The sequence below is a fragment of the Pseudopipra pipra genome, chromosome 4 (assembly GCF_036250125.1).
Source record: "Pseudopipra pipra isolate bDixPip1 chromosome 4, bDixPip1.hap1, whole genome shotgun sequence".
Lineage (NCBI taxonomy): Eukaryota > Metazoa > Chordata > Aves > Passeriformes > Pipridae > Pseudopipra > Pseudopipra pipra.
In genome coordinates, this window is record NC_087552.1 from 39,246,550 (window position 1) to 39,272,866 (window position 26,317).

General features: G+C 36.3%; 1 protein-coding gene across 3 annotated transcripts in view; it reads right to left on the minus strand.

The window, feature by feature from the left end:
• GLRA3 (glycine receptor alpha 3) overlaps window positions 1–26,317 on the minus strand; it is an 89,379-nt gene that overhangs the window by 34,571 nt on the left and 28,491 nt on the right. For all 3 annotated transcript variants that reach the window (XM_064652521.1, XM_064652518.1, XM_064652520.1), the window contains exons 4-5: window positions 4,896–5,119; window positions 1,967–2,049 (exon numbers count right to left, since the gene is read on the minus strand). In XM_064652521.1, the coding sequence (XP_064508591.1) occupies window positions 1,967–2,049; window positions 4,896–5,119 (307 nt within the window). The remainder of the gene's footprint in view (window positions 1–1,966; window positions 2,050–4,895; window positions 5,120–26,317) is intronic.

A 26,317-nucleotide genomic window follows, 5' to 3' on the forward strand; every position in this document is an offset into this window, starting at 1 on the left:
GGAAACTCCTGCCTTGCTCTTGCAAACCTGTCTGGTTATTCCCTATCAGACATGTAAACATAGCCAGAGCTCCCACATGCTGCAAAATTTTCTGCCTCAGGCCACCTTCTTTTTTCATAATTTGTTTTTTGCTGTCTGAAGTTACAGGTAGAACAGAATTAGACAAGGCAATATGGGGAAAGCTTTATTACTTGTAACTTCCTTATGAAATCAAATTTGATCTTTCTCTGTAAGTAGAAGACTTTGAAGCACTCATTTGTATTTTGTTCAGCTCTTCTTTTGTGAGCATTACCTCTCTCAACTATGTCAATGTGCAGCTGGGAATTTACTCCCACTGAATCGAGTGATTAAAAACAAGACTACAGTGAAAAATGTTCTGCTGAAAAAGATAGTAGAACATCTACAGAGCTATTCAGCTAATAAGTGTTGGTTCCCTATGGTGCAGTCTGGGGGAATTGTGGGCTCCTGCAAGGTTTCTATAAAGGAAACCAGATGCCTGTTTTTTCAAGAATGCTCAGTTGTTGCCTGACCTATCCTCACAATGGCTGAAAGAGAGGTAAAAAGCAGCTCAGTTTTATGAAGTTGTTACAGCAAAAATTTCATAACTTTTTAAAACATTTTTTAAAGTATACCTTCTGCTCGTTCAGACATTATGATACTTCCTCTTTGAAGCATAATTATATATAATGAATATCCCTGCCACCTGCATGTATTCTGATACAACTCCCTCGTATTAACCTTTTATTTAGTCACTTTAATTATGCAAGTGACATAGGTTATTGCTAGGATCATCTGCCTGGGTTGACCACGGAGTTTTGCTTAAATTTTGGATATATATAATATTTTCCTAAATTCCTTGACATTTGCTGCAAATCTCTGAATTTTTGTCAAGAAAATTTCTGCTGTCAGATTCAGCCATTGCCCTCATATTGAAACCCTGCTTCATAATGTTACCATCTGTCCATTACAGTAAAAGACAGATCTGGCTTTTATACTCTACCTGCAATTTTTTATAAAAGCATATCACTATTCATACGTTGAACAGTTCTGACATACTGGCTGATAGATAATTACCTCTCCCTCCCCTAAGATGCTACTTTGCTCCAGTAAAAGAAGAAAAAAATCCAAGAAATACTTTAATCATATTATGTGTGTTGTGTTTCTCATCTATAATATGCTTCAAATAATCCAGTATGTTCATTCTATATGCAGATTTTTTAAAAAATATTTTGAAATATTTACAGTTACTAAAACTGTAAATCTAGATCATTTAGATGGATACTTCCTAATATGTTTTGCCCCGTCACTAATTTTCACAAATTTCAGATTACTGGAATCCTTCAAGGAATGCTTTACTTTATTTTATTTTTGTTCTTCACATCACTGGGAGGATTTTTCCACTAGAACTCTCTTTCAAAGTCCTCTCATTTTAAGGGAAATGGCAATTTCCAAATACTCATATCACAGGGAAGATGAAAATTTAATGCATATCTATGTCTTTCTCCTCATAGATCCTCTGTTATTTCAGATCATAACATCAGAGAGAAGAGCTGATTTGTCCTTTTGTGAGTGTGTGTATGTGCCTTGAAATGGCATAGCTGCTTTACAGTTTCCATTCTCATGTTTCTTTTATACTCCCATATTATTCTCCTCCTGCACGTGTGAACACAGGGAAGACTTATGTTGAAACTGTATATGCAGAAATTTTGTTTGAAGGTAAACTGTCACTGTGTATTTAAGTTTAGTGATAACTTCAGATTTACAGAAAACTATTGATTATCAGTGCAAATAAGGATGAAAATATCTCTTCCTCTGAAAATCATGTATATTTCAGAGATTCTTTTGGTAAAATAGAAGATTCATTTTGGAAATTTATTTTTGTACCACTACAAGGGATTTTTCTACCTCCTGCATAGTTGTAATCCCTGCAAAAGTATTTATTGGATAATACATTACACAAACTTACAGCTTTCCAGCTGCATTATACATGTTTGCACATCCATTGGAAAATTTTTGAGATCCATCGGACAGGACAGTATTAAAGTCAACCTGAAAGAACACAAAACCCCATTAAAAATATACCACCAAAATGCCATAGAACTGCGCAGGAAGAATGCATGAATACATTAGAAGTAAATAGAAATAGAACACGTTTTCATTAGAAAGTTCTCAAAAAGGAAGAACCCATTTAACTCACTTAGCTTAGTATGATAATATGGAAAAAAATTATTGCAGATTTTCAGAAAAACAAGTTTTTCAGTAGGGTTACCTAACTTTATGAGAAGTCTAAAAGAATGCAGCAACAGCGTGCCTTTTTGTACTACAGCAGAGTTATTGTACTGTTTCAGTATTTCAAATCCTTGACATAAAATTTACCCAAATCTGAAAGAATTTCATAACATTTGTCAGCTGCAAATCATGGTGGCAAAGTAATTAATGTGCTGTTGTCCTAAAATAAGGTACTTAAAATGTCAACACAAAGGTTTAAGATAACATTTTATGATTTGGATGGTAAACTGAAATATGCCTGTAATTTTGAACTGCAGCTGTGTTTTATGTTAGTCCTGATACTTCCCGTGAAATACTTCACAACTTGTGGGCAAAAGAGGTATTTTTACATTTTATATAAATACAATAATTTATCTTCAGAGTAATACTTCTCAATGGAATGAGAAAGAAGAACATAAGAGATAAAGGCTCATGTTTTCCCTCACTGACCATTTTTAGGTATCCATTCATCATTTGTGGACATTACTGTACCGTCATTAATCAGTTCAGTTGATAGAATGTCCTACAAAAACCTGAGGAACTTGAATTGAAGACCTGACATATAAGGCTTTTCTAGCATGGGAATGCTCTAATCCTCCTCTCTTAAACCCATTCCCTTGTTTTTGTCATTGGGGCTAAAGGGAAGGGGGCAGTAGGTGGCAAGTACGGCTGTATATTATTTTATGGTGTTTTTTTTTTTCTGACCAAATCTTCTTGATTCATTCTTTCTATAATTTCTGTTTAGCCTGCAAGTGACAGAGCTGCAGGGTAAGAGACTGAGGAGGGAAGTCAGACCTAGGCTCTATTCCTATGTTATTAAAAACAGTTCCTAATGCAAAATCAGACTAGTAGGCTGGTAACACAACAAGTCGTCTCAGAGAAGATGCACCTGTATTTTATGCTTCAGTAAATATTTTAGTATTTTGTATTAAGTATTCATTGAAATAGGCACTGTAACCTTCCATTATTTTCTTGTCTGAATTGTTCAAATGCAATTAGGGGAGGAGACATTAAGGAATGAAAGAAAAAAGCAAATTTAGAAAACTTCTTTTTTTTTCTTTTAATATCAACACATTAGCTATTAGCATGTCTCCTCTTATCAAAAGCTTAACTGACTGAAATGCACATAACAATTAAACTACATGCCAATAGTATGATTCTAAATTTGCTTCAGAAATTGCAATAGTCCTTAATTAAACATAAACTTTCTGGCTTCATAAGAAACACAGGAATCATCTGGTATCTGCTTTCATCACATTCAATGTTTTCTTTTGTAATTTAATATTATAATATTTCTCATGTTTGGGTTTTTTTTCCCCCATTTCACCTGGGCACAAACTTCGTCTGAATTCTATTGAAGTTGCAATCCAAACTTGCCTCAGTTGAGTGGTGGGGTCTATACCCTGTGTTGTATGTATCTGAAAGGAGTAGGGCAAGGGGGAGGAGCTACTTGATTAGAGTGGAACAGCTGCCAGTGCCTCTTGGAGTGACTTAGACAGTCTGGAGATAATTGATTTAGATCTACTTTCTACTTGAATCCAGAGACGGAATCCTTTTACTTTCTTTCCATCTGTTTCTAGTGACAGAATACAGGTTGTGACACTGAAGACTCACTATGTTCCTAGAGTGGCAGATGAATCTCCTTTTGAATATGAAATGCCCATAAGAATTTTCACCCAATCCTTTCTCCCTGTGTAAACTTGAAAAGATGCTGCCCACTTGCCTTGGAGGGAGGGAGGAAAGAGGCTGTCTTGCCACTGATACATTCATACAAATCACAAATGTTTGCTTTTTTTTCTGGTATATAAACTATTCCTGATATATCTTCAAAGAGTCTGATTACCCATTAATTAAATGTCATAAAAACGTGCAAAGTAAAACACTAAGTGGACAATAGTATATTTATTTTGAAAAGTGTAACATTTTGCACTGCTTCAATACCAAATCTATACCATGTCTAGTGGGCCATTAGTATACTTATATTCAATATATTTCTCATTAGATTGAGCTTTTGAAGACAGTGGTAAAATGCCTACTGATATCTGTATCTGTATCAATAAAAGTGGTAAGAATAGAAGAGAAATGAACTATGATAACTAGATTTCGTCAATACTAACGATTGCTGCTTATAGCTTCTTAAACCTTTTCAAAAGTTTGCTTTCCACTTTTCTCTCCAACTCCAGCAGTAAGTGACTAATCTTTAAATGTCATACTTCCTCAAACAGGTCATATTTTCATGTTGAAGGGCAACTGCAATATGCAAAAAAGCGAAAGAGAAATAACGTTTGATTGTCGTGACATTGAAGGCTACAGACTGTGAAACTCATATATAGGCCAACACAGATTATAATACTAGAGGACTGCTTGCTCTGTGCAGTATCCTAGTTCCTCTAGGCTCAGTACTTGTGCTTTAAAATGGGAAAGATACTTTTCTTATTACTTTTACCATGTGCATGCCTAATGAAGGATCATTTTTTAATTTAGTATTAACAGTAATGTTGACAAGTTCTGTGTTCAGAACTCACAGATGATACTTCTGCATGACTAGCAACTGAATGTATCTTTTAGCAATTCTTAGGTATACTTTTGAGCTTCTATCTGAAAAAGTAATTTGATTAGAGACTTACCTGATGGAATAAAGTACATTTCCATTTTTGAAAATCCGCAACAATTTATTATCTGTTGTAACTTCATGAAAGTTGGCACCTTTTTCATTAGCAAAGAACAAATCAGGTTTCCAAATTGAATCCAGCATGGATGGATCTAAATCTAAAGAGTCATCTGGATATTCACTGTATGCAAGGCGTGGATCATTCCAATTCTGACGGAGAAAGATGTTCACTCGGTAATCCTGAATGAAAGAGAAAACAAGCAGAGCTTTATCAAGCGTAGAGATTTAGCTTTTATTTCATTTCTTAGCCATGTAATCCCCTGTCCATCTGTGGATGACAACAGAATTACTTAGCTGAATGCCAGAATGATACCTATTTATATTAGTGGGGACACAATGGATAAGAATAACGATGCATTTCAGGACAATTGAAAAAATCCCAAGATAAGGAAATCCAACCTCCATGTACAGTTCATAAAATTCCATATAACTCTACCCCTACCACAACTTTGTCTTGAAATCAAAATGAGAAGCATAAGAGTTTTATGGAGTTATGTTTTTCTGCCCAACTCCTGGCAAGGGCATTCCCACTTCCCTCTCTTTGTCAGTGAGAACCTGTCCCACTGTAAGGGAAGTTAAATTAATTTCTTTTTTCTCTCTCTAATCCTTACATATTTTAGAAGCCACTAGGCTTTCTCTGCCTCAGTTTGCTATTGAAAACTATATGAGCAGTAACTTGTCAGACAACAGTCTGAGGAGGACACATGTTTCTCCTCTGTTCAAATATGGTAGAGATCATATAAGTCCTTATGAAAAATTAGCTTAATTACATGTGGAGGCACAGACAATCCTGTCTTAATCAAGGGTGCTTTTATAGAGAAGACAAGTGGAGTGCTTCAAACTTCTGGAATTCCTTTTGGAGCTATATATACTTTCTGTCAGAGATGTCGTATTTATGGCTGCACACTTAACACTTTACCACTCTGAAAAATGAAAATATTTGTTTTTAAATAAAAGTGAATATTAGCATCTCATTATGTTGTAGTTAAAACTAAGACTGAGCATAAGGACATAGGAACTATATTTTTATTGGTCATAATATAATTTTCCTCATTATTTGAACTGCATTAATGAAAAAAGAAAAAATAAAAAAGAAACAAAGATATATTAGCGACAGAAGGAAAAGGGTACTGATTGTCAGACCTTACATGACATTTCTAAATGTAACAGAAGTAAAAACATCACTGCTTTATGGTTAAAAATGGAAATGAAAATTAATTTTAATAAGAATACTTCTCGAGTCAGAAGGGGAAATGAAGTGTGCAGGGCTGAGCAATACAATTTGGCCAATAACTAAGGGTACTAGTTATTACAGGTTAGAATAGCTAGTTAAAACCTCACTGGTGTAGAAAGCCAGTGCTGTATCAATATTGATCTTAGGAAACTTGGAACATGCAGCCATACAGTTGTAAGAATCAAGCTAACAACAGAAACCTCAATATGCAACATTTACTCATGAGAAACAGCTTTCCATATATGCAGCATCCTGCTAGTTTTGTCAGTTTAATTATTCATCTTGAATAAGGGTAGTTGAATATGCAAAACATGCTTATGAAGCGTTTGTTGCTTATAATGAAAAAATACTGCACATTTTATAGAGAAAGTCCCGGTAGAGGATTTTATATTCACATAAGCTTATAAATTTTCAAGACAAAGAAATTGGGTGGAAAACTACACCTGGAGAATGAAATTAATTCAAATTACTGCTTTCAGCAGACAGGAAAAAGGCTCTCTAGCCAAATGGAAGCATGCAACATGAAATGCCATGTGGAAGAAATGTAGGATTTGCTAATCAGCTGTTTTAAAAATATAAAAATAGTTAACTAATTTTTTAAACACATACACCCCAACCTCCTTCAGGAAAGAATTGAAAGACATTTCCTTTCTTTTTCATCATGGGTAATGACAGCCTCAAGAGCCATACAAAGTTCTTATGAGAAGCTGTTAGTATTTTTCATAATTAGCAGCATGGCATGATGAAAACAGGGCCAGGCATTTGTACTTTAGAGATGTAGAAACAAGCTTCTGGTTTTTGTTTGTTTCTAAAGTAAGCCAAAATGCTTAGACAAGCTTGTGCTTCAGGGTTCATAGAACTGAATTTTTGGTCTTTTCTAAAGAGGGCATGATAACCACTGAAATACCCTTATTTCTTTGCATGATATCCCAAATACCATGTAGTACAAGTTCCCTTTCCAGATTCATGTATAAAATCAAAAGGACAGAAAGAAGCAGGATGTGGGAGCAGTGATGGCTCTCCTGCCTTTCTCAGTATGGGAAATCCTTGTACTAAGGAAACACTTGCTCTAAACCTGGAGTACTGGGTGGGAGCACCGCAGCTCTCAGGACTTTATCTGCACTTCAGCCCAACCCAAGCTCTACGTTTTAATTTGTATAACCTAAGGTATGTCTATTTACTTCATTTTTCTCAGTAGAATATGAACAGTTTATGAATGGGATTAGTTGTAGAGTAATCATATGTGTAAAAGAAAACAGGTGATAAATGCATAGCAGAAAGTTGAAATGAAAAAGGAAAATGGACAAAGAAAATGATGGAATCTTTTCAAGGTTATATTAAGTTGTTCTATATGTCAGTTTGAATAAAGTTTATTGGTTTAAATTGTTTCCAGCTCTTAAGAGGAAAAAAGTCCTGGTTAAATTTCTCATTGCAGCAATTGAAGCTATTTTTCATCGTTCCTTTAAAAGTCTGACTTAAATTGGCTCTCATTATTCACTAAAAAAAATTCTAATCTATCAAAAGGAAAGAGATATATTTGACTGCTATTTTATGAAGGACAAGCATTCATCATCTCAGTTTATAATAGCACATTATGAACACAAGGCTTAATTGCTTTAAACAAGTACGGTTGTTTGATGCAAACACAGACACCAGAAGCAAACTGCCTGAATTGACTTTTTATCCTACAAGAGGCTTGCTATTCTGATGTGCTATTTGCCTGAAAGGGTGACTTGTAATTCAAATAACTGTGACAGGGATGTTCCCTGAGGGGAGAGAGAAATCATTTAAGTTGCGGTGACTTCCAAAGCCTTGCTTGTAACCTTAAGGCTGCCATTGTCTGAACAGCTGCTGTACCCTGGTTCTACAGAACAAGGCTGCTTATGGGTCTGCACTTGCTTCACCATACCTCAAAACCCTTTAGCCACAGGGTGAACTTTCATAGAGGCTCAGGATACTGATCATCTGCTTCATAAGGCTCAATAAAATAAAAATTGAAGATGAGGTAACTGCTCTTTGCTGCCAATGCTGAGGCCCTTAGGGACTCCAGTACTAACATTTTGACTAGCAATTTCCGGCACACAGTGAAATCTGACACACTTACAGAATATTTTGATTTCTACTTCATGATACTTGTACAGATACAGCCATATTACCATAACATACTGATACCTTAGAATTTTTAGGATTTTTAGCTTTTTGTAGATTTTAATGTTGCTGGGGTTTTCCTTCAGTTTAGACCCTTACTTTCTCACAGTTTGTGTGCCACATTCCTGAAGCTTCGGCTTAACCATTTTTTACTCTCTTTTCAAGGCAATAGATTTTAGCAAGGACATTCCATTGGGATGTGCACCTGGACCGGAATAGCAAGAGATAAGGTAGACAAAACAAGAGAGAAGGTTGAAGGCCCTTGGAGGTGCTCCAGTGGGGCAGTTCTAAGGGTGGTACCTGGGCAAAAGGGTCTTAAGGTTGAATGTCTCCATTAGATATGATAATTACTAAAAGACATAAAAGTGTAAGAATTCTGTATGTAGGCATGTGCCTTTGTACTCCATGTACTCTTCATTAAAAGAACTGCTCTCTATCATATCTAATATTGCCTGGAGAGTCCTTTTCTCCCGATTTTTTTTAGGCAACATACGGAATATAACTTTACGGAAACATTTACACAAATCCTCAAGATATGAATTACCTAACTCTGTTTCTTTAACGCATTTTAATATACAATGTGTCCTTCTAGATATGAGACAAATATTCCAAAATATACCTCTCATTTGAACATTGAATATCACCTGCTCTCATAATTTTTGTATGCTGTTATTTGAACAGTCATCAAAATTTCATGCATAAATCAGAGAACCCTATCTGTTGCCATTCCAAATACTATTTTGACTAATTTTGACTAATATATCCTTCTAAGTGAAGTTCACACTTTTCTTTTGCGTAATATAGTCAAATGATTCTTCCTTCATTTGTTATAACTCACTGTAAAATTTTAACAAGGAAATCTTACAGACTTTTGGAGAACACTGTTGAGAGTAAAGGTAAGTTACTATAAGCAATATTGTTCTTGTAGGGAACTGTTTTTTTTAATCTGTTAACTATAACTCTTCCTTGTAATGAAAGCTCGTTCTCACTGCTGTACAAGAAAGGCTACTGTGTTATGGAACAGTAATTGTTTTAATTTTTACTGGTGAGATTTTCTAAAGTTACTGTCTCAGTCTCTGAAAAACATGCAACTTGACATGCTTTTTATTGCTGTCTTGATTGGTATAATTAGACAGGATGCCCTGTGGCATGGTAGTACTTTGTGGTAATAACATCTTTCCATTTTAAATTTATGCACTGGTCGTAAGCACTCTGGCTGCACTTTAGGTAACTAATTACTGTGGGTAAATTGATGCAGTTTTCTTAACTTTCCTTTACATAGCTGAAAATTTCAGACTGGACCAAAAATTATTCAGCTAATTATTTCAATATGCCTTTGATGAAAGGTCTCTAGTTTAGAATCTCAAATATTTAAATTTAAGTAAGCCACCCAAATTAACAAATCATTTTCCATGCAGGTTGCCAATGCCATTGCAAAATCAAAGTAGGAAAATCTTGAAATTCGCACTGAAATTTGAAAAATAAAACTATATATGTAATCTGAAGGATTCACTTTTATTTCCTCATGCTTAATAGTTGGAATTCAATTGTTACTGATATTATTTATGCTGAAGTCTCATCTCTAGTCATGCCTGTTCCAAAGAATATGCAGAAGAAGGTTCAGAAAAGGATGATAGAGGAGTGGACAGGATAGCCAGTTCTGTCAGAGTAGTCAGGAAAAGTTGGATTTCTTTAAACTGATAATGTAAAGAACTTGAATTATGACTTAATTGATTACTTGATTGCCACTTGTAAATAAAACAAAAAGTAAATACTAGAGGGAGAAAACATTTTAAATCTAAAGACAAGAATATCCTTCCTTAACTATCAATAAATTTAGGCTGAACTGAGATGGTTCCTCTTTTTGGTTATCATGCTAATAAACTGGTGATATTTTTATTGGTATGATTTATTATAGCAAATAAGGGGACTCTTTATTTTTTATTACATTTTGCACTATTAGTGGGTTACTGTGTACAGCATAAGAAGGACATGGAATTGTTGGAGCAAGTGCAGAAGAGGGCCATGAAGTTGATAAGAGAACTGGAGCACCTCTGCTACAGAGACAGGCTGAGAAAATTGGGGCTGTTCCACCTGGAAAAGGGAAGGTTGTATGGAGAATTTACAGCAACCTTCCAGTGTCTGAGGGAGGCCTACAGGGAAGCCAGAGAGGGACTCTTGAACAGGAACTGTAGTGACAGGGTAAGAAGTAATGGGTACAAACTGAGAGAGGGAAAATTTAGATTAGATACTAGGAAGAAATTTTTTACTGTGAGGGTGGTGAGACACTGGAACAGGTGGCCCAGAGTGGTTGTGGATGCTCCAAACCCTGGCAGTGTTCAAAGCCAGTTTGGATAAGGCCTGGTCTAATGGGAGGAGTTCCTGCCCATGGCATGGGGTTTGGGATCTTCAGGGTCCATTCCAACCCCTTAACATTCTATGATTCCATGATTATAGGCCTGAACTGCATCTAGAATAGTGCATATGTGCTGTATGGCAGTTCAATTAGTGAGTGAAAACCAATTACAACAAGTTCCATGCTCCATCATTAACTGTAACTCATTAATCTGTCAAAGATTTACCATAGTAGCTAAAGAGAAATTAACTGTGATTTAAATCAATTGCTGAGTACTTAACTTTAATTGGCACATCAAATCTGTGTCAGAGTACAAAGGTTTGACTAATGCCAAACATGTCTGACAACATGCTTTTCCGTATGAAGAGCTGCAGGGCACTCACTACAAGAAGCAATGTAGATAGACTGTTGATTATGATAAAGAATTTGTCTGACACAGAGAATCCTTCCTGGTAATCTGTCGTTGGATATTTCCATAGGTAGAATCTCTCTTTCCAGAACTAAGTATGACCTTATTGCTCTGACTCTGGAATTAGGAACTCATAGAGAGGCTGAGAGCAATTGCAGTACTGCACTACTGCCTTAGTAAGAGCAACTTTGTGAATTTTCCAGAACCACGATTCCTCCCTCAGAAAGCAATGTCTTCACCGATGGGCCTCGGGAGAAAGCCTTCCTCTTGCAATTTTTGTTTCTAATCCTGCGACTCCTGCAATTTTGCTGTATAAGGGAAAGTATTAAGTTCCATACGCGAAGACACGGAAAACTTTCCTGTCTAGCCCTGCCTCAAATTAGTTGGCTAAGCACTTTGTTGGTGATTAGGATCTCCAGATTTCATCCCTTGAAGGCTGAGGATGAGCAGCAAGGCCTGTTCAGTTCCTGGATAAAAGCTCTAATCCTAGACTAGTTTGAAAATTATAGGTGCTCCTACTCCCTCTGTTAAGTAGGACAGGCCAGATGCTTTGGAGATTTGGGTGAGGACTAACTTGCATCTGATTTCAGGAAGCCCTAGAAAATTATTTGAGTTATTCAGAAAACACTGTTAATGGATTTGGATTAACAGGTCCTCTGAGGAGCAAATTTTAAGGTGTGTATTAATATTTTTAATATTTTTTTTCCCAATTTTTGGGGGGTTTTAGTTTGGTTTGGTTTGGTTTTTCATACATTTCTGAACTACTAGATATCCTAGTGAGTGTCCTGTGAATGGTTTGGTTAAAGTTTTATTTCAATATTGCCTAATTCAGAGTTTGAGTCCGATAACTGTCCAGCAATACTCATATTGAAGTCAACAGAACTAGACCTTACTTAGAAAGAACTGGCTAAAACTAGTACTTCTGAATTGCTACCTGTAATATCAGATCTTTCAGACTCCCTTACGAAATCAAAATTCAAAGTTCAGCAAATAAATTTATACACTACTGTACCAAGTGCTCTTCCTAGGTGTGTCACCTGCTTTTCATAACCTTGGATTCTGAAGTGAAATGGCTTCTGCTAACATTCTGCCTGGGACAGATGAATGTTGCTCATTTTCTTTTCTTCTGGGATGAGTAATAGCTTATTTGCTATCACTTTGAATGGTTTGGAGGATGAAAACTGTTCTGCAACTACTCCGGTTCAGTCTTTGCCTTACTAAAAGTTGTTATTCAACCCATAGCTAAAAGAAGAAGAATATAGTTAGCAGTTTCTGAAAGAACTCCTTGATTTTTACTTCTTTTACTCACTTGTCTTTATTACAAAACATCCCAAATCAGTTGAATTTGACAATATAATATAATATCTAGTTATTTTCTGTAGGTCTTAGGATGAAAACATTGCAAATGAACATATTTAGTTAATTTTAGTGTTGAATTATTTTGCTGAGTTTATTTTCAGTAGCAATACCAGATTTTCTCTGCTCACAAATAATCATCAAAAGTCAAAAGTAGTTAATATCTAGCATATTCATTCTGAAAAATATAAATTAAACATAGTACTGATATACTGTATAATAATGTTTGTCATAGTTCCTACTGCATGTCTTAGAATATCTATTAATTAAAGACTCAATATACTACTTCCATATTTAATAGCAGCTATGTGTTCCCAACTCCTAATGCATTACACTATAATCACATTTTGCAACTTGTTCAGAATAATTGCTTTTTAAGCTTTAGCTCAGGAGCTTTAAAAATGTTTGCACTTTCAAGCAGTAATATAAAGGATTAGATGAAAATGGACATGACAATTACATGAACAAACAACATACACTAAGCCTCTGTCTTCATTGGTCCTTGCCAATGTTCTCAGTTGACAAAAGAGTCTGGTTTATTTTCTCGAAAAAAATGATATGTTCCTGAAGAAGTTTTTGCTCTAACAACAGAAGGTACTTCTTTCTAAGTGAAAATTTAAGTTCTTCTGAGATCATTAATTTGTTCCCATAATTTTTTTCTGCCATATATTCCATGTTGTTATTAATGCCTTTTATATGTTAGCACTTAGAATATGAATAGTTTCAGTTAGTGACTGAATTGGCTAATAGTAGAAAACTTTACTGAAACATGCATTTGAAATCATTCTCTGTTTTGTCTGCTCAGGGAAATACAACCAAATTAGATCCAATACAAATTTGGGAATTCCATATTAATTTTGCCTGCTGCTTTCCTTGTGTTGGTAGGCAAATATGACATTGCCTAGAATAGTATAAATAAGGTAAAATAAAAGGTAAAACTAAACTAGCTCAAGTCCAGAAGCAGGGCTTGCTAACTCTCTCAGTTTAAACTGCTAAAATGGGCTATGAGAAGGAATACATCTGTACTGTAAACAAACTTGATCAGATACGAGTTGACTTTAAATTTATTGATATGCGTGAAATGCACCAAGAGGTCTATCAGGAAAATAATGTTGTTTTAGAGGTTTTACAATGATGCCATGGCAACACATAAAATTTAATGTGGATTTGAACTGTAGCAGTACCGAGGAGAAAGGGAACAATTTGTTTTTCTAGACAAAGACATCATCTAGTGGGACTTGAAAAGCCCTGAGATATTTTGCCTTTTGGCTGCTGGTTCAAAAAGATGCATGTCTCCTGCAATTCTGTGATATGTCTACCATCCTAGATAACCCAGGAACTCTAAGGGATTATTATGGCCACACTAAATGCACTTGGACAACTAAATAAAACTTTAACAAATACAAATTCCACTCAGTATCCATTTACTAACCTGTTCTTTTCATAAGGAAAATAACTTTGTGAACAGTGCACGTGGGTCCAGATGAGTAACAAGGGATAAAGAAGAAATGTCAAGCTCATGGACTTCCACTAGGTCCATGATGAAGAGGGTGGAAGTAGAGGTTACTCATTGAAAAGCAAATCTAACCTTATTTTGATAGATCTCAAGTCCTGTGGTTCATAATATTACTGTAATACCAGAACAGTAGTCACAGACACAAATCTGAAATATTTTCTCCATGTTTTCCCAAGCTAGGAAAAAGTCTTGTTACCCTGTAAGGTCTAGTATAAATACTTAAAAATAAAAGTAAAACTATCCAAAATTAATGAGATAATTAACCAAAGTACAAATATATACTTTGAAAACTGTTGTTACACATGTTTGTAGTATATATTACATCATTTTATCAAGACATGCAAATCATGCATTTTATATATTCAGTTTTCTGGAACTGTAGAGTAACCAGTTTCATAATATTCACAAAAATAAGGAAAAATAAATTGCAATCAAGAGAACTAATAATGACTAATAATGAAAGATTAGAATCATCAAATTTTCAGTGTTCTATCCTTTCAATCCTACCAGAAGTCAAGTAGCTAAACCCTTATTCAATTTAAATCTTCTAAAAGAAGATAGAGGAACTAAAAGAAGATTGTGAGAGATCCCGCATATTGTAGCTCACAATGTTTGTAGATGGAAAGCAGACTAGAAATCTTCTTTAGCTAATCCCGTTATGCCAGTAAATTAACTTTCATATGTTCCTATACATTTACATTATGGAAATACGTTAACTGAAAAGGAAATCTAGTGATTGAATGAGCAGGCAATGTAAAGGCTTTTATAAAGACTTCATATTTTTTAAAACAAGGGAATAAATTCAGATTTTCCAGAAGTGCTTTTCAAAATCATTGTTTTATCATTAGAAACAGGTAAAGAAGAAATAGTGAATATCTACTTTTCCTCAGTTCTGTGTGTTCAATATATTTGCTTTCAATTCACCTTCATGATTTTGATAAAGTTTTAGCTCAGTATCTGTTCACAATGCTTTGGTTTCTGACAAGAAATGCCTTGAGGAGGCAGTTGCCTTTTTTTTTTTTTTGTATTGCTGTTTTGTTTTGTTTTGTTTTACTTGGGGTTTTTTTTGTTTTATTTTTGTTTTGGGGTTTTGTTTTTGTTTGGTTTTGGGGTTATTTGGTTGGTGGGTTTTTTTAGTTTGTTTTTTTTCTGTGAAAGAAAATATGGGATTAAATTTGTTCCTAGGCAGAATTAAATTTTAAGCCTTGATGCTTGCAAGTTGGGATCTTTCTGAACTGTGGAGAAGGCTACAGCTTGTTTGGGCTGAGGTAGAGTTAGTTTACCTCACAGTGGCTAGTACGAGGCTATGTTTGGACTTGTGATGAACACAGGGTTGATAATATAGAGGTGTTTTTTGTTATTTCTGAGCAGTGCTTCCACAGAGTCAAAGACTTTTCTGCTTTCCGTACTGCCATGCTGGCAAAGAGACTATGCAAAGGGGTGCATAGGAGGTTGGGAAGAGACAGAGCAAGGATAACCAACACCCATTGACCAAAGAGATATTCTATACCATCTGGTGTCACGCTCAGTATATATGGGGGAGAGAGGGGAAGGAGTAAGGGAGACATTTGGAGTGATGATGTCTTCCCAGGTAACCGTTACACATGATGGACCTGTCTTTCCTGATGATGGCTGAACACCTGCCTGCCCATGCGAAGTAGTGAATTAATTCCTTGTTTCGATTTGCTTGTATGTGCGGCTTTTGCTTTCCCTATTAAACTGTCTTTATCTCAATTCACAATTTTTCTAGCTTTAACCCTTCCAATTCTCTCCCTGATTCCACTGATGGAGTAGTGAGAGAGCGGTTGTGTGGTACTTGTTTGCTGGCTGGGGTTAAATCATGATGAGGGATTTTTGTTGGCTTTGCAGTGCCAAAAGCACTTGGATGAAGTTGAGAAATTCAAAGCCTCTGCAAGCTGGAGCACTAGACTCATAGGAGCAAAGAAGCTGTGAGCTGGGATTACCTGAAATTTGGAGACTGAGAAGAAGGTGACAATCTGCACATCCCTGTTTAGAGACACCTGTCTGGCGAATTTAAATGGCAGGGTTGCACTTCCTGGATAAGGTGGATAACTAGCTGAAGGGGCAAAGGGAGGTACTTGGGAGTGAGAGAAGACACAGAATCCAATTTCTCTGCTGTAGGAGATGGCTGCTGCTGCTGAGATCCATGTAATAAGTGAGATTCTGAAGTCATAAGGATTATTTTGCGCAGTTGAAGAAACGAAACCGTCTGAGAGATGCTGAGTTTTGTTTTTGTCTAAATTGGTATTAGAATCTAGAAGGATTTAGGAAAACAAAAAAGAAAGAGATCTGGCACCATTGTTATATTGGCAGTAATGACATCAGACGGGGCATTAAAAATGCATATCAGACCACACTTTCTGTGATCATATTAGCTTTTAAACAAAGTTAAAGCCTGATTCACAAGTCTCATAATACTTCTTGTTCTACCAGCTGCTGATGACCATAATTGATAACATGCTGTGTATTCTCTATGGAAAAGGAAAAAGACTATGTAAAAAATGGATCCTTACAAGTTCCTTTGATAAAATATATGATTTTACTGTTTAATTTTAAAGTATTATAAAACGTTTTCAACTTTTTTTTTAATATATGATTTAGGATATATCTCTGTACTTTGGGAATATGTATTGGTTTGTGTGGCACATTTAGGTAGTAGGATACAGGGTGGTTTCTCTGAGAAGCTGCTAGAAGCTTCCTCCATGTCCGACAGAGCCAATGCTGGCTGGCTCCAGGACAGACCCTCCACTGGCCAAGGCTGAGCCAATCAGGAATGAGAGTAACACCTCTGTGATAACATACTTAAGAAGGAAAAAGAAAAACTTAGGGGTCAGATGAAATTGCAGCCAGAGAAGAGTGGAGCATGTGAACAACTCTGCAGAAGGTCAGTGCAGAAGGAGGGGCAGGAGGTGCTCCAGATGCTGGAGCTGAGGTTCCCCTGAAGCCCACGGTGCAGACCATGGTGAGGCAGCTGTGCCCCTGCAGCCCATGGAGGACCATGAGGGAGCAGAGATCCACCTGCAGCCCATGGAGGAGACCCACACTGGAGCAGGTGGATGCCCAAATGAGGCTGTGACCTTCTGGGAGGCCATTGTTGGAGCAGTGTCCTGACAGGGACCTGCTGACCCATGGAGAGAGGAGCTCATGCTGGAGCAGATTTTCCTGGTAGGACTTGTGGCCCTGTGGAGGACCCACACTGGAGCAGCCTGTGCCTGAAGGACTGCATCTCTTGGAAAAATGACCCACGTTCGGTAGTTTGTGTCCAACTGTCTCCTGTGGGAGGGACCCCACAGGGAGCAGGGGAAGGACTTCTCTGAGCAATGGCAGAAACAACCTGTGATGAACTGACCATAATCCCTATTTCCCATCTCCCTGCGCTGATGAGGGGGAGGAGGTAGAATTTGGGAAGGAGGGAGGGGTGGGGGGAAGGTGTTTTTAAGATTTATTTTACTTCTCATTATCCTGCTCTGATTTTGTTAATTGATTTCATTAATATCCCCACTTCAAATCTGTTTTGCCCATGATGGTGATCAGTAAGTGATCTCTGCCTGTCCTTATCTCAACTCATGAACCCTTCATTGTATCTTCTCTCCTCTGTCCAGTTGCAGAGGGGAGAGATAAAACAGCTTTGATAGGTACCTGGCATCCAACCAGAGTTAACCCACTACAGTCTTTTGAGATAAGGCAGTTTACTAAAGCAAAAATAGAAGTTAGCACACAGATAAGCAAAGAGGAAAATAACAAGGTGTATTCTCTACTTCCCATTAGCAAGTAGTGTTTGGCTGTTTCCTGTGAAGCAGGGCTTCAGCACATGTAGGGGCAGCTCCAGAAGGCAAACATCGTATATAACAAATGCTCTCCACTTCCTCCTCCTTTCCTCAGCTTCTATATGGTCTTTTTTTATAAGCTGATGTCATATGGTACGGGTCACCTGGCCTACTTGTTTCCCTTCCCAGAATCTTGCCTGCCTTCCCTGTCCCGCCTCTCAATGGGAAGGGAGAGTGGGGGAGAGGACTGTTGAGAGACAGCGCTGATGCTGTGCCAGCACTGCTCAGCAGTAACCAAAAAAATGTTGTGTTATCAACACTTCTGGCTACCAATGTAAAGCACAGCACTGTGAGGGCTATGGGAAAATAAACTCCATCTCAGCCAGACCCAATGAAAAGTATGAAAATTCTAAGTGTACAGCCCTTTCGTGCTGAGTAATTGCTTTGGCTACTGTAATTAAAAATGCACACCCAGAGTATGCATACCCAGAGTGTATGAAGTACTGAGTATTCAAAACAAAATGAAGATGTGAGAACAGAACAGAATTTTTAATGATAACTCAAACTTATTCAAGGAAAGAATTTCAAGGTTAATGCTTCATGTAAAATCTTTTTCCTGGGAGCTTTTCCAGCACATATTTACTAGACTCAAGAACAGAAATTAGGAACAAAGGTGACAATCTGAAAATCCTTTGTTTTCTTAATTCAAGTTCCTTCAATGGTTTTTCTAAAGTCGACTACAGCTTCTGTTTCTGTAAAGAGTGTTAGTAAATTTCAGGTTCATGTAAAACTGAGAACAGGCTATAGTCTTATAGTGATAGATGGGGATTTATGGACTTAACTCCTATTAGCGTTAATGGGAGTTAAGGACAAAATCCACCTATATCATGATGAGATTAACTTCCATCTCTTAAATACACATCATGAGGCAGCTACACTAAAGATATTTTTAAAAGTATTACTTTTGGCCTAGTCCTTTTATTTTATTTTTTTTTTAATAATGTCTTTACACTGGTATCTGTGTTCTTATAATTTTAGGAAACATCATGAGTTACATAATTATAACCTCAAGAGAGTTAATATTCTTGCATGATTGCAACAAAATATGAAACTTTATAAACAGTATACCTCATATGATGTGAACAGAGCTATGCAGTGATGCCACAATCTTATTTTCACATATCCTCAGATTTTCTACAATAGTGACTGAGTAGCATGCAGCTTGCAAATTAGTTATCTCCACAGCTTTTTCTGGATAATGCTGAAATTGCTATATCAGGATATAGATTTTTAGGAACAGCCTACCTGATAGGTGCTCTTCAAACAGGTTGAAAAGACTAATATAAAAATGTGAGAGTAAGTAAAAAAATACTGGAAGGGATAGAAATAGTGCCATGGGCTTTCATAGTGTGGTGCTATAAAAGTTGTGGTTTTCCCTTTAAGTGAAAAAGAGCAGTCAGAGAAAGAAGAATCAATATAAGCAAGCATAGGGAAGTGGAAATAAGAGGTGTGAACTGTTCTCCAGCTTTGCTAGAAGATCAGTTGGCTGTAGGTAAACAAAGGATGTAAAAAGGGAGACCTCATCATAGTCTACAACTTCCTCGCGAGGAGAAGAGGAGGGGCAAACAATGATCTGTTCTCTGTGGTGACCAGTCACAGGACCTGAGGGAATGGCCTGAAGTTGTGTCAGGGGAGGTTTAGGTTGGATGTTAGAAAAAAATTCTTCACTCAGAGGGTGGTTGGACACTGAAACAGGCTCCCCAGGGAAGTGGTCACAGCACCAAACCTGATAGAGTTCCAGATATATTTGGACGATGCTCTCGGGCACATGGGGATGGTCCTGTGCAGGACTACAAGTTGGACTCAGTGATCCTTGTGGGTGCCTTCCAACTCAGCATATTCTGTGATTCTGTGTAAATCTGACTAAAGGCTAAGTCTCCCTTGGAATGAGAAGATAAAGATTCTGGAAGAATCTTTTGTAAGTTTGTAAAGAAATAATTCAGGTTTTAGGCAGCACTAGAACAGGTGATGCTGCTCTTGCAGCAGCAAGAGCTTGCACTGATGATGTAGGAGGTCACTTCAGGTCTTCTGTTGCTAATAGTTGCAGTAAGTGTCTGTGGGGAAATGAAAATCTTTGTCTATAAATTGAGCTGTTCAGCTTTCTGTATTGTACAAAGTGCATTGTAAAATCTTTAAGAAGGCTTGTTAAAATGGACCAGAGAGAACAACAAAATTGTTAGTCCTAGTGTGTCTGGAGGAGCTCATATTTACCTGTTCTGGTAAATATTTATCTATTTTAGATGAAACAGAACTATTACTTGTAGGCTTAGAGTACTAAGGCGATTGTAGGCCTGGATTCAGTTTTTTCTTCAAATGAGGTTAAAAAAATTCTGATTTATCTTCTTCCAAAAAAACTTTGAAATAAATGATAGGTCACAACCACACACATGAACCCAGATTACAAATCAAAACAATTGGAATTGGAATTTTAGTACTTCATTCTGCATTAAAGGCATCTGCTTTCACAAAAGGACCACACCTTTATACTGTTTGTTATACGATTGCACTCAGTGAAAACTGTCATTTTGAAATTCTTTTTTACTGTGGATACTTATTATTATATTTTCAGATCTGTGAATTGTTCATGCACAGAATATAGTCCTTTTCAGTTCTTGATTCACTTTTAAATTTTCATTAATACTGCAAATGCACACTAACAACTGAGTGAGATCCTCTGCGACAGTTCATTCATCTAAAGGTATTGAAAATGTACAAAAATTTTTCTAACAGTTTTTCATCATTACAGTATCATTTATTCTTGATTGGAACTTCACAGTTAGTCTAGAGATTTGACTGCATGATATAATTTCTTTTCATAAAAGAAGTTTCAATTCTTCATAAATTGTTGAAATGTTATCTAGAAATGTCTGGAAAACAAAACCCTGCTGTTTTTCTTTTTTTTTTTCCTCAGGCAAATGCACTCTGTTATTAGGTAAGTTTGACTATATCTCTAGAGCTTTCAGCAGAATTTGGCCTCAGGATGCTATAAAAATAAACCTTAGTCTTAAGTTGGTTTATTGGAGTTTTACTGCTATAAACAGGAAAGATTAACCTTATGTTTAACAAGGCAAGTTTGTTTGTTCATTTTTTACTGATGTGTCTATTCATAGTTTATGTTTCTGTTTTTTTTGATATATCCATGTTTAATAAACTAGATTAATAAGCAAAGGAAATATGTGCAAACCATCCCTGTAACTGAGCCTTTTTTTGAAGCAACATGAACACACTCTATTAACCAAGAAATGAACACTAATGGTCCCTAATATCTCACCGGAGAGTTACTTCTGAAAAGAGTTTAAAAACCACTGTCTTGAGAGGTCAGAAAGAGAATTCTGCTACCAGTTTCTCCAACAGCCATCAACTTCAGTGAAGGCAAAGCATCTGATGATTTTTAAAAATCTGCTTAATCAGCCATTTTTGCTAGTCCATGCCTAAATCAAACATAAGAGTCCGAACTCTTTGCTTCAGTGTAGAGCTCATTTGCTGCCCAAATTCCAGTAATTTAATTCTGGAATTATTCAGTCCAAACATTGTCTATTTTTTTTTAATCATTTATAAACCATCAAAAGAATCCAAAAGAAAAATTGATATTTCTCTTACTTTTTTCAGAGTCATCAAAAGAGCCTAAAAGGCTGGAGTTATTTCCTGAGAAAAAACTCAGAGATGCCAGGAAAGAATACAGGAATATCCTCATTTTATAACATAGAAAGAGGTTAGGAAAAGTATAGAATAGTATGGTCATTTTCATAAGATTCACAGAGACCAGTGGATAAACACAGTGATATTCTTTGTCCTCATTTCTGACTTATATAAAGACAATTTTCAGTGTTAGTAGGAAAACAGATTTCCTTAGATTTGGAAATTCAGCTATTGGTACATGATAATTATCATATGTTGTATCATCTGTACTAACCTCTTCTATGTGTAGCATTACTCAACCTACCCTTTAGCTGCACTATCACAGTTTACCAGCAAATCAGATACCTGACTGTCATGTTTTTATGCAAAACTTCAAATTGATCTCATTTTAAATAGGCACCTGACTCAACTTGTGTTAGTAATATGCAATGTGCACCCTTGATCAGCTATTCCAAGCAGTTGGTACCATGTCACACCCTGTAACTTGGTGAGATGGATGGGAGATGGTTGTGCTACCTTTGCCTAGCATTTTCTTGGTTCTCTCTGCTTCATTATGCTGTTGTCCTGTTGTACAACCAGTCAGCATTTTACCTAGTATCTTCCACCACACAGTATCTGAATTCCAAGATTCCCTTCTAAAAAGTTATCCTAGACTAAAAGTGTCAGAGCAGAAGTGCACAAAAAATGTTTTCCATTGCTGCTTGTAAAACCAATCAGTATAGGAATTATTATTTTTTAAATTAAAAGAAAAATTATGCTATTTGATAATTCATATGTTGTATATATCATAATGTGCTTTTCCAAGCATACTTTGATTGCATCCTAGAGAATTTCCTTATAATATGGAATAAATGCTGTATCTCAGGATGGTGATATGATATCTCTGCTTAGAATGCAGATTCAGCAGAGGGATTTGCATGGATTAGTCTGGACATGTAACAGACTGGACAGCTGCAGACCCACTAGAATTTGTAAAACCTCTGTCTAGTCCCGACTCTGACCCAGGATCAGGGTGGCAGAGGTAAGTTTATGAAAAATAAGGAATGTTAAATAAGCTGTCTTCCAAACTTGTACAAGAAAAATCAAGTTTTCCGTGTTGTGATAGAAGGGAGTTAATTGACAAATAGGGGGGAAAAAAAGATTTTTTTTTTCAATTTTGAAACTGTAAAGTGGCCTTTATAGCAAGGCCTCACTTTCACTCATCTGAGATAAAAACCATAGATATTTCGTCCTGCCACGTCAATATTGACACATTGCTATACAGATTTTTTCAGCGTATTTTCACCAAAGAAAGGCACATATTTTAATGTATTTGAGACAATCAGCTAAGTGATTACTTTGAAGAAAAATATTTGGTGAAACTCTTCAGCATTAAGGTTTGTAATGTATGCAAGTGAACACTTCTTCCAAGCACTCTATTGAGATAGAACCTAGAGTAGGTACAATAGAACATAAACAGAAATGCTCACTTGAAAGAAAGATGAAGCTAAAGAAATTAGAGACCTGTGACTCCTGAGAGTAATTACGACTGCATAGAAATGGGTTAATGTGGTTTAAAAGCACATTTTATTTGTAAGTGCAGGACAATATCATTAGCAGTGGGAATAGAGAAAGATCTATCACATGCTTCCTATCAACATTCAGTTCTTTTCAGACTGAACCAAGAAATACCTATGAGCAAAAACATGGCAAGACCAAATAAGAGACATATAGTTTTCAGTGTGTTAATTGTCTGAACCCTTGTCATTTGCCATTAGGTCTCTCAGTGAGCTTCCCTTTCATTGCACTTTTAGCATATGCATTATGCTAAGCATATTAGCACACACTTAGTAAAAATTGCTGTAAACCTACATTAAGATCAGTATTGTACCTGACCTTTAAAACTCAGAAAACCTTGAGCAAATCTGTCAGTCATATCTACTAAAATAAAAGCAGACTTTTTGGTATGGCCTACTATCACCCAATAGCCAAACTGTCCTGTAGCCTTTGTTTCTTGTATTCAGTATTTCGACTCTGAGCATTTGTAGCTGAAAATGTTGGCACTGATATTACTCTTACCCTGTAAGACTGAATAATCTGTTCTTGGGTTTGTTGTTGTTGGTAATTGCCAACAATATATACCAGACTGCTCTTAATGATCAGGAAGTCTTTTAGCTTTAGAAAGTACAATGCAAATACAAGCTGAGTACCATTGAGACATGCACAGAACTGATACTACCATTCAGTTCAATAACACAGAAAGATTGGTGAGGTTAGATCATAAATGGTGCCAGTGACAGAAGTTTGTTTAAGAGGATTTTCAATTATATAGTTCACTTTTTTTTCTGCCTCCTCAGAGCATACATGACACAAACTAAATTTCTCATATGATCACTTTAAGTTATGTAGGTTCAGGTAGAATCACAGCTTCCTAGCAAGAGGTGGCATGTCTTTTCCCTGCTATGAACTGTCTGATCTCTCTTTTGAGAAAAAAAAAAAGAGAACATGAAATAACTGTAACCCATATCTAAAGAAAGTGAATGAAATGTAAAAAAAACCCAAACCCAAACCCCAAAAACAAGAAAAGAAAGAACCAGTTTACCGAGTTAACAACCTGTAAGCCAAATTAAGATACTTTTTAGGATTCTCTGTCTCTCCTGAGCTGTTAGACCAGGTGTGGATGACTTTAAGAGAATCTGCTTGCCTGAGAGACACACAGTGCAGTTCCTACTGCGCACTGACAGACTCCTTGACCTCAGTGAGAGCTATTAAGTCTGGTAATGTGAAGTTGGCACCGAGCTACTTTGCAACTGCTGCGGGTTTTTTTAACCCCTTGTTTTTCTGTGACTGTTTACTCTGTTATACACATCCGGGGCAGCAGAGGGAGCTCAAAGATTTTGGTCATCCGCAAGGGCACCAGAGAGGCAAGGAGAGAGATTGACAGTGCCAAGGGCAATTACAGCGACAGCGAAGGTCATGCCTCGATGTATTCATATTTCTTTAAAGCTAGGAGATTATATGCATATCCCCTTATTAGCTGTTTTAAATGCAAGGTATCACTTAGTGGCCAGGTTTTATTTTGCACCTGCTGCTTACTTAAACTGTTCTGTTTACAGTTTGGAAAAGAAATATTTATCAGAAATATAAAAGCCCTTTTTGAGTCTAAAAAATTGTTCTAATGAGTCATATGCCTAAAGATTTATAACAGATATCGAGACATAGGTACCTGAATTTTAAGGGCTACAGTAAATAAAACTGATAAAATAGTGCCAATTGATGAAACACTGAACTTCTGTTAAACCATGCAGAAATTAAGTTTGTAAAATAATGCAAAATGATTTTCATTGTCATTTTAAGTTATATTTTAAGATAGGTTTTAATGTTTTTTAAAGTTCACCTTCAGTGTTGGGGAGAAGTAAAGCTAATAAAACAGTTAAAAGTCCTATCTAGATAAAAGCATTTGTTCTTCTGCAAAGCAAGATCTGAGTCTCTGGGAGGTCAAAAGCTGCTGACAATAAGCAGAAGTCTGTTTTGAAGTGCATCAGTGAATACATTATAAACAGAATACAGGCGTCATGAAGGTCAAGGTTGTGCTTAAGTGCCCAGTTTTTCAATACATATAATCAGGAGAATGAAAAGCCTTGTGGTTCTGACCAGGTTTGGTATTTCCTATAAAGTACTACCTGGAACTATTTGTTACAGGACAGGTCATTATCTATCTTGACTGTTTTAATTTGCTTTCAAGGTAACACAGTACAGAAGGTAGTTTCATTGTAAAATAAATGTATTGAACTAACTTACTAAGTTGCACTGAAAGGAAATGTTTATAATTCTCTGGTTTTGGAGAGAAAATACACTTCAGATGTGAACTCAGCCATTCTCTTCCCAAATTCAGGACAATTTTTCTAAGTGGTAACAACTCCAATTTTCTAGATATCCTTTAAATAATGATGTAGTGGCTGGATCTTGGCACTTTATTGACCCCATGGTCTGTCTCTTGTTTTGGATGAAATTCACTCATCCAGGCATCATAAAGTAGCTGTTGAACACTATTCTAATAATGTGGGTATTGCTTAATCCTCTGATTGAACCTGAATAAATCTCTTTAGATGGCACGTCAATCTGTTTAGGATTTACAATCTGGAAAGGTCCCCAAATACAAATTAAAGTAATTTTTCTAACTGGAAAAAAAACATCTACCTCTCTCACTAACCTCTAGTACTATGTTCCAAGGTGGGTAAAGATCAGGCAGTTGTTAATATCACCTTGGAGATAGGGGACATAAATATTTCACTTTATGGATTTGTCCTATTGTTTTCTTAACTAGAGGTCTTTGGTTACATTAGGGTGGGGTTTTTTTGTTTGTTTGTTTGGAGGGGTTTTTTGGGGTTTTTTGGAGGTTTTTTTTACTATATCAATTACTTTTAGTCTCTGTTCGGTCATTCCAAGTACAACTCTGAAACTACGGGGATTTCAGAGTATTTACTATATTTAGATCTTACAACCTACACGGTTCTGTCACTTCCCTGTATTTTAACCCCCTCTGTCCCCAAATTACTATGTAACTGGTTTCAAAGGGGTATTTTTGCCTTTCTTCAAAAAAATGTGAAGCCATTGTATAGAAAAAGAATGTATGTATGTCCTCTCTAACCAAATTTTAATGATTAATTCTGTGCTCCAAGTTATTAGCATATGTGTTTCTCATGTTAAATGAGATTATCCTAGCGTTTTTTGTCAGTTCACAGTTCAATATCTAGTTTTACTACTTTTACACTTTGACATTTTTTTCTCCTTATTTTCTTAAACTGTCCAATCTTTTTTTACTCTATCATATGTCTTTCTTTACTAGGCAAATTATAAGTGTATGTACAAAGGCATGCAATCCATTTATAT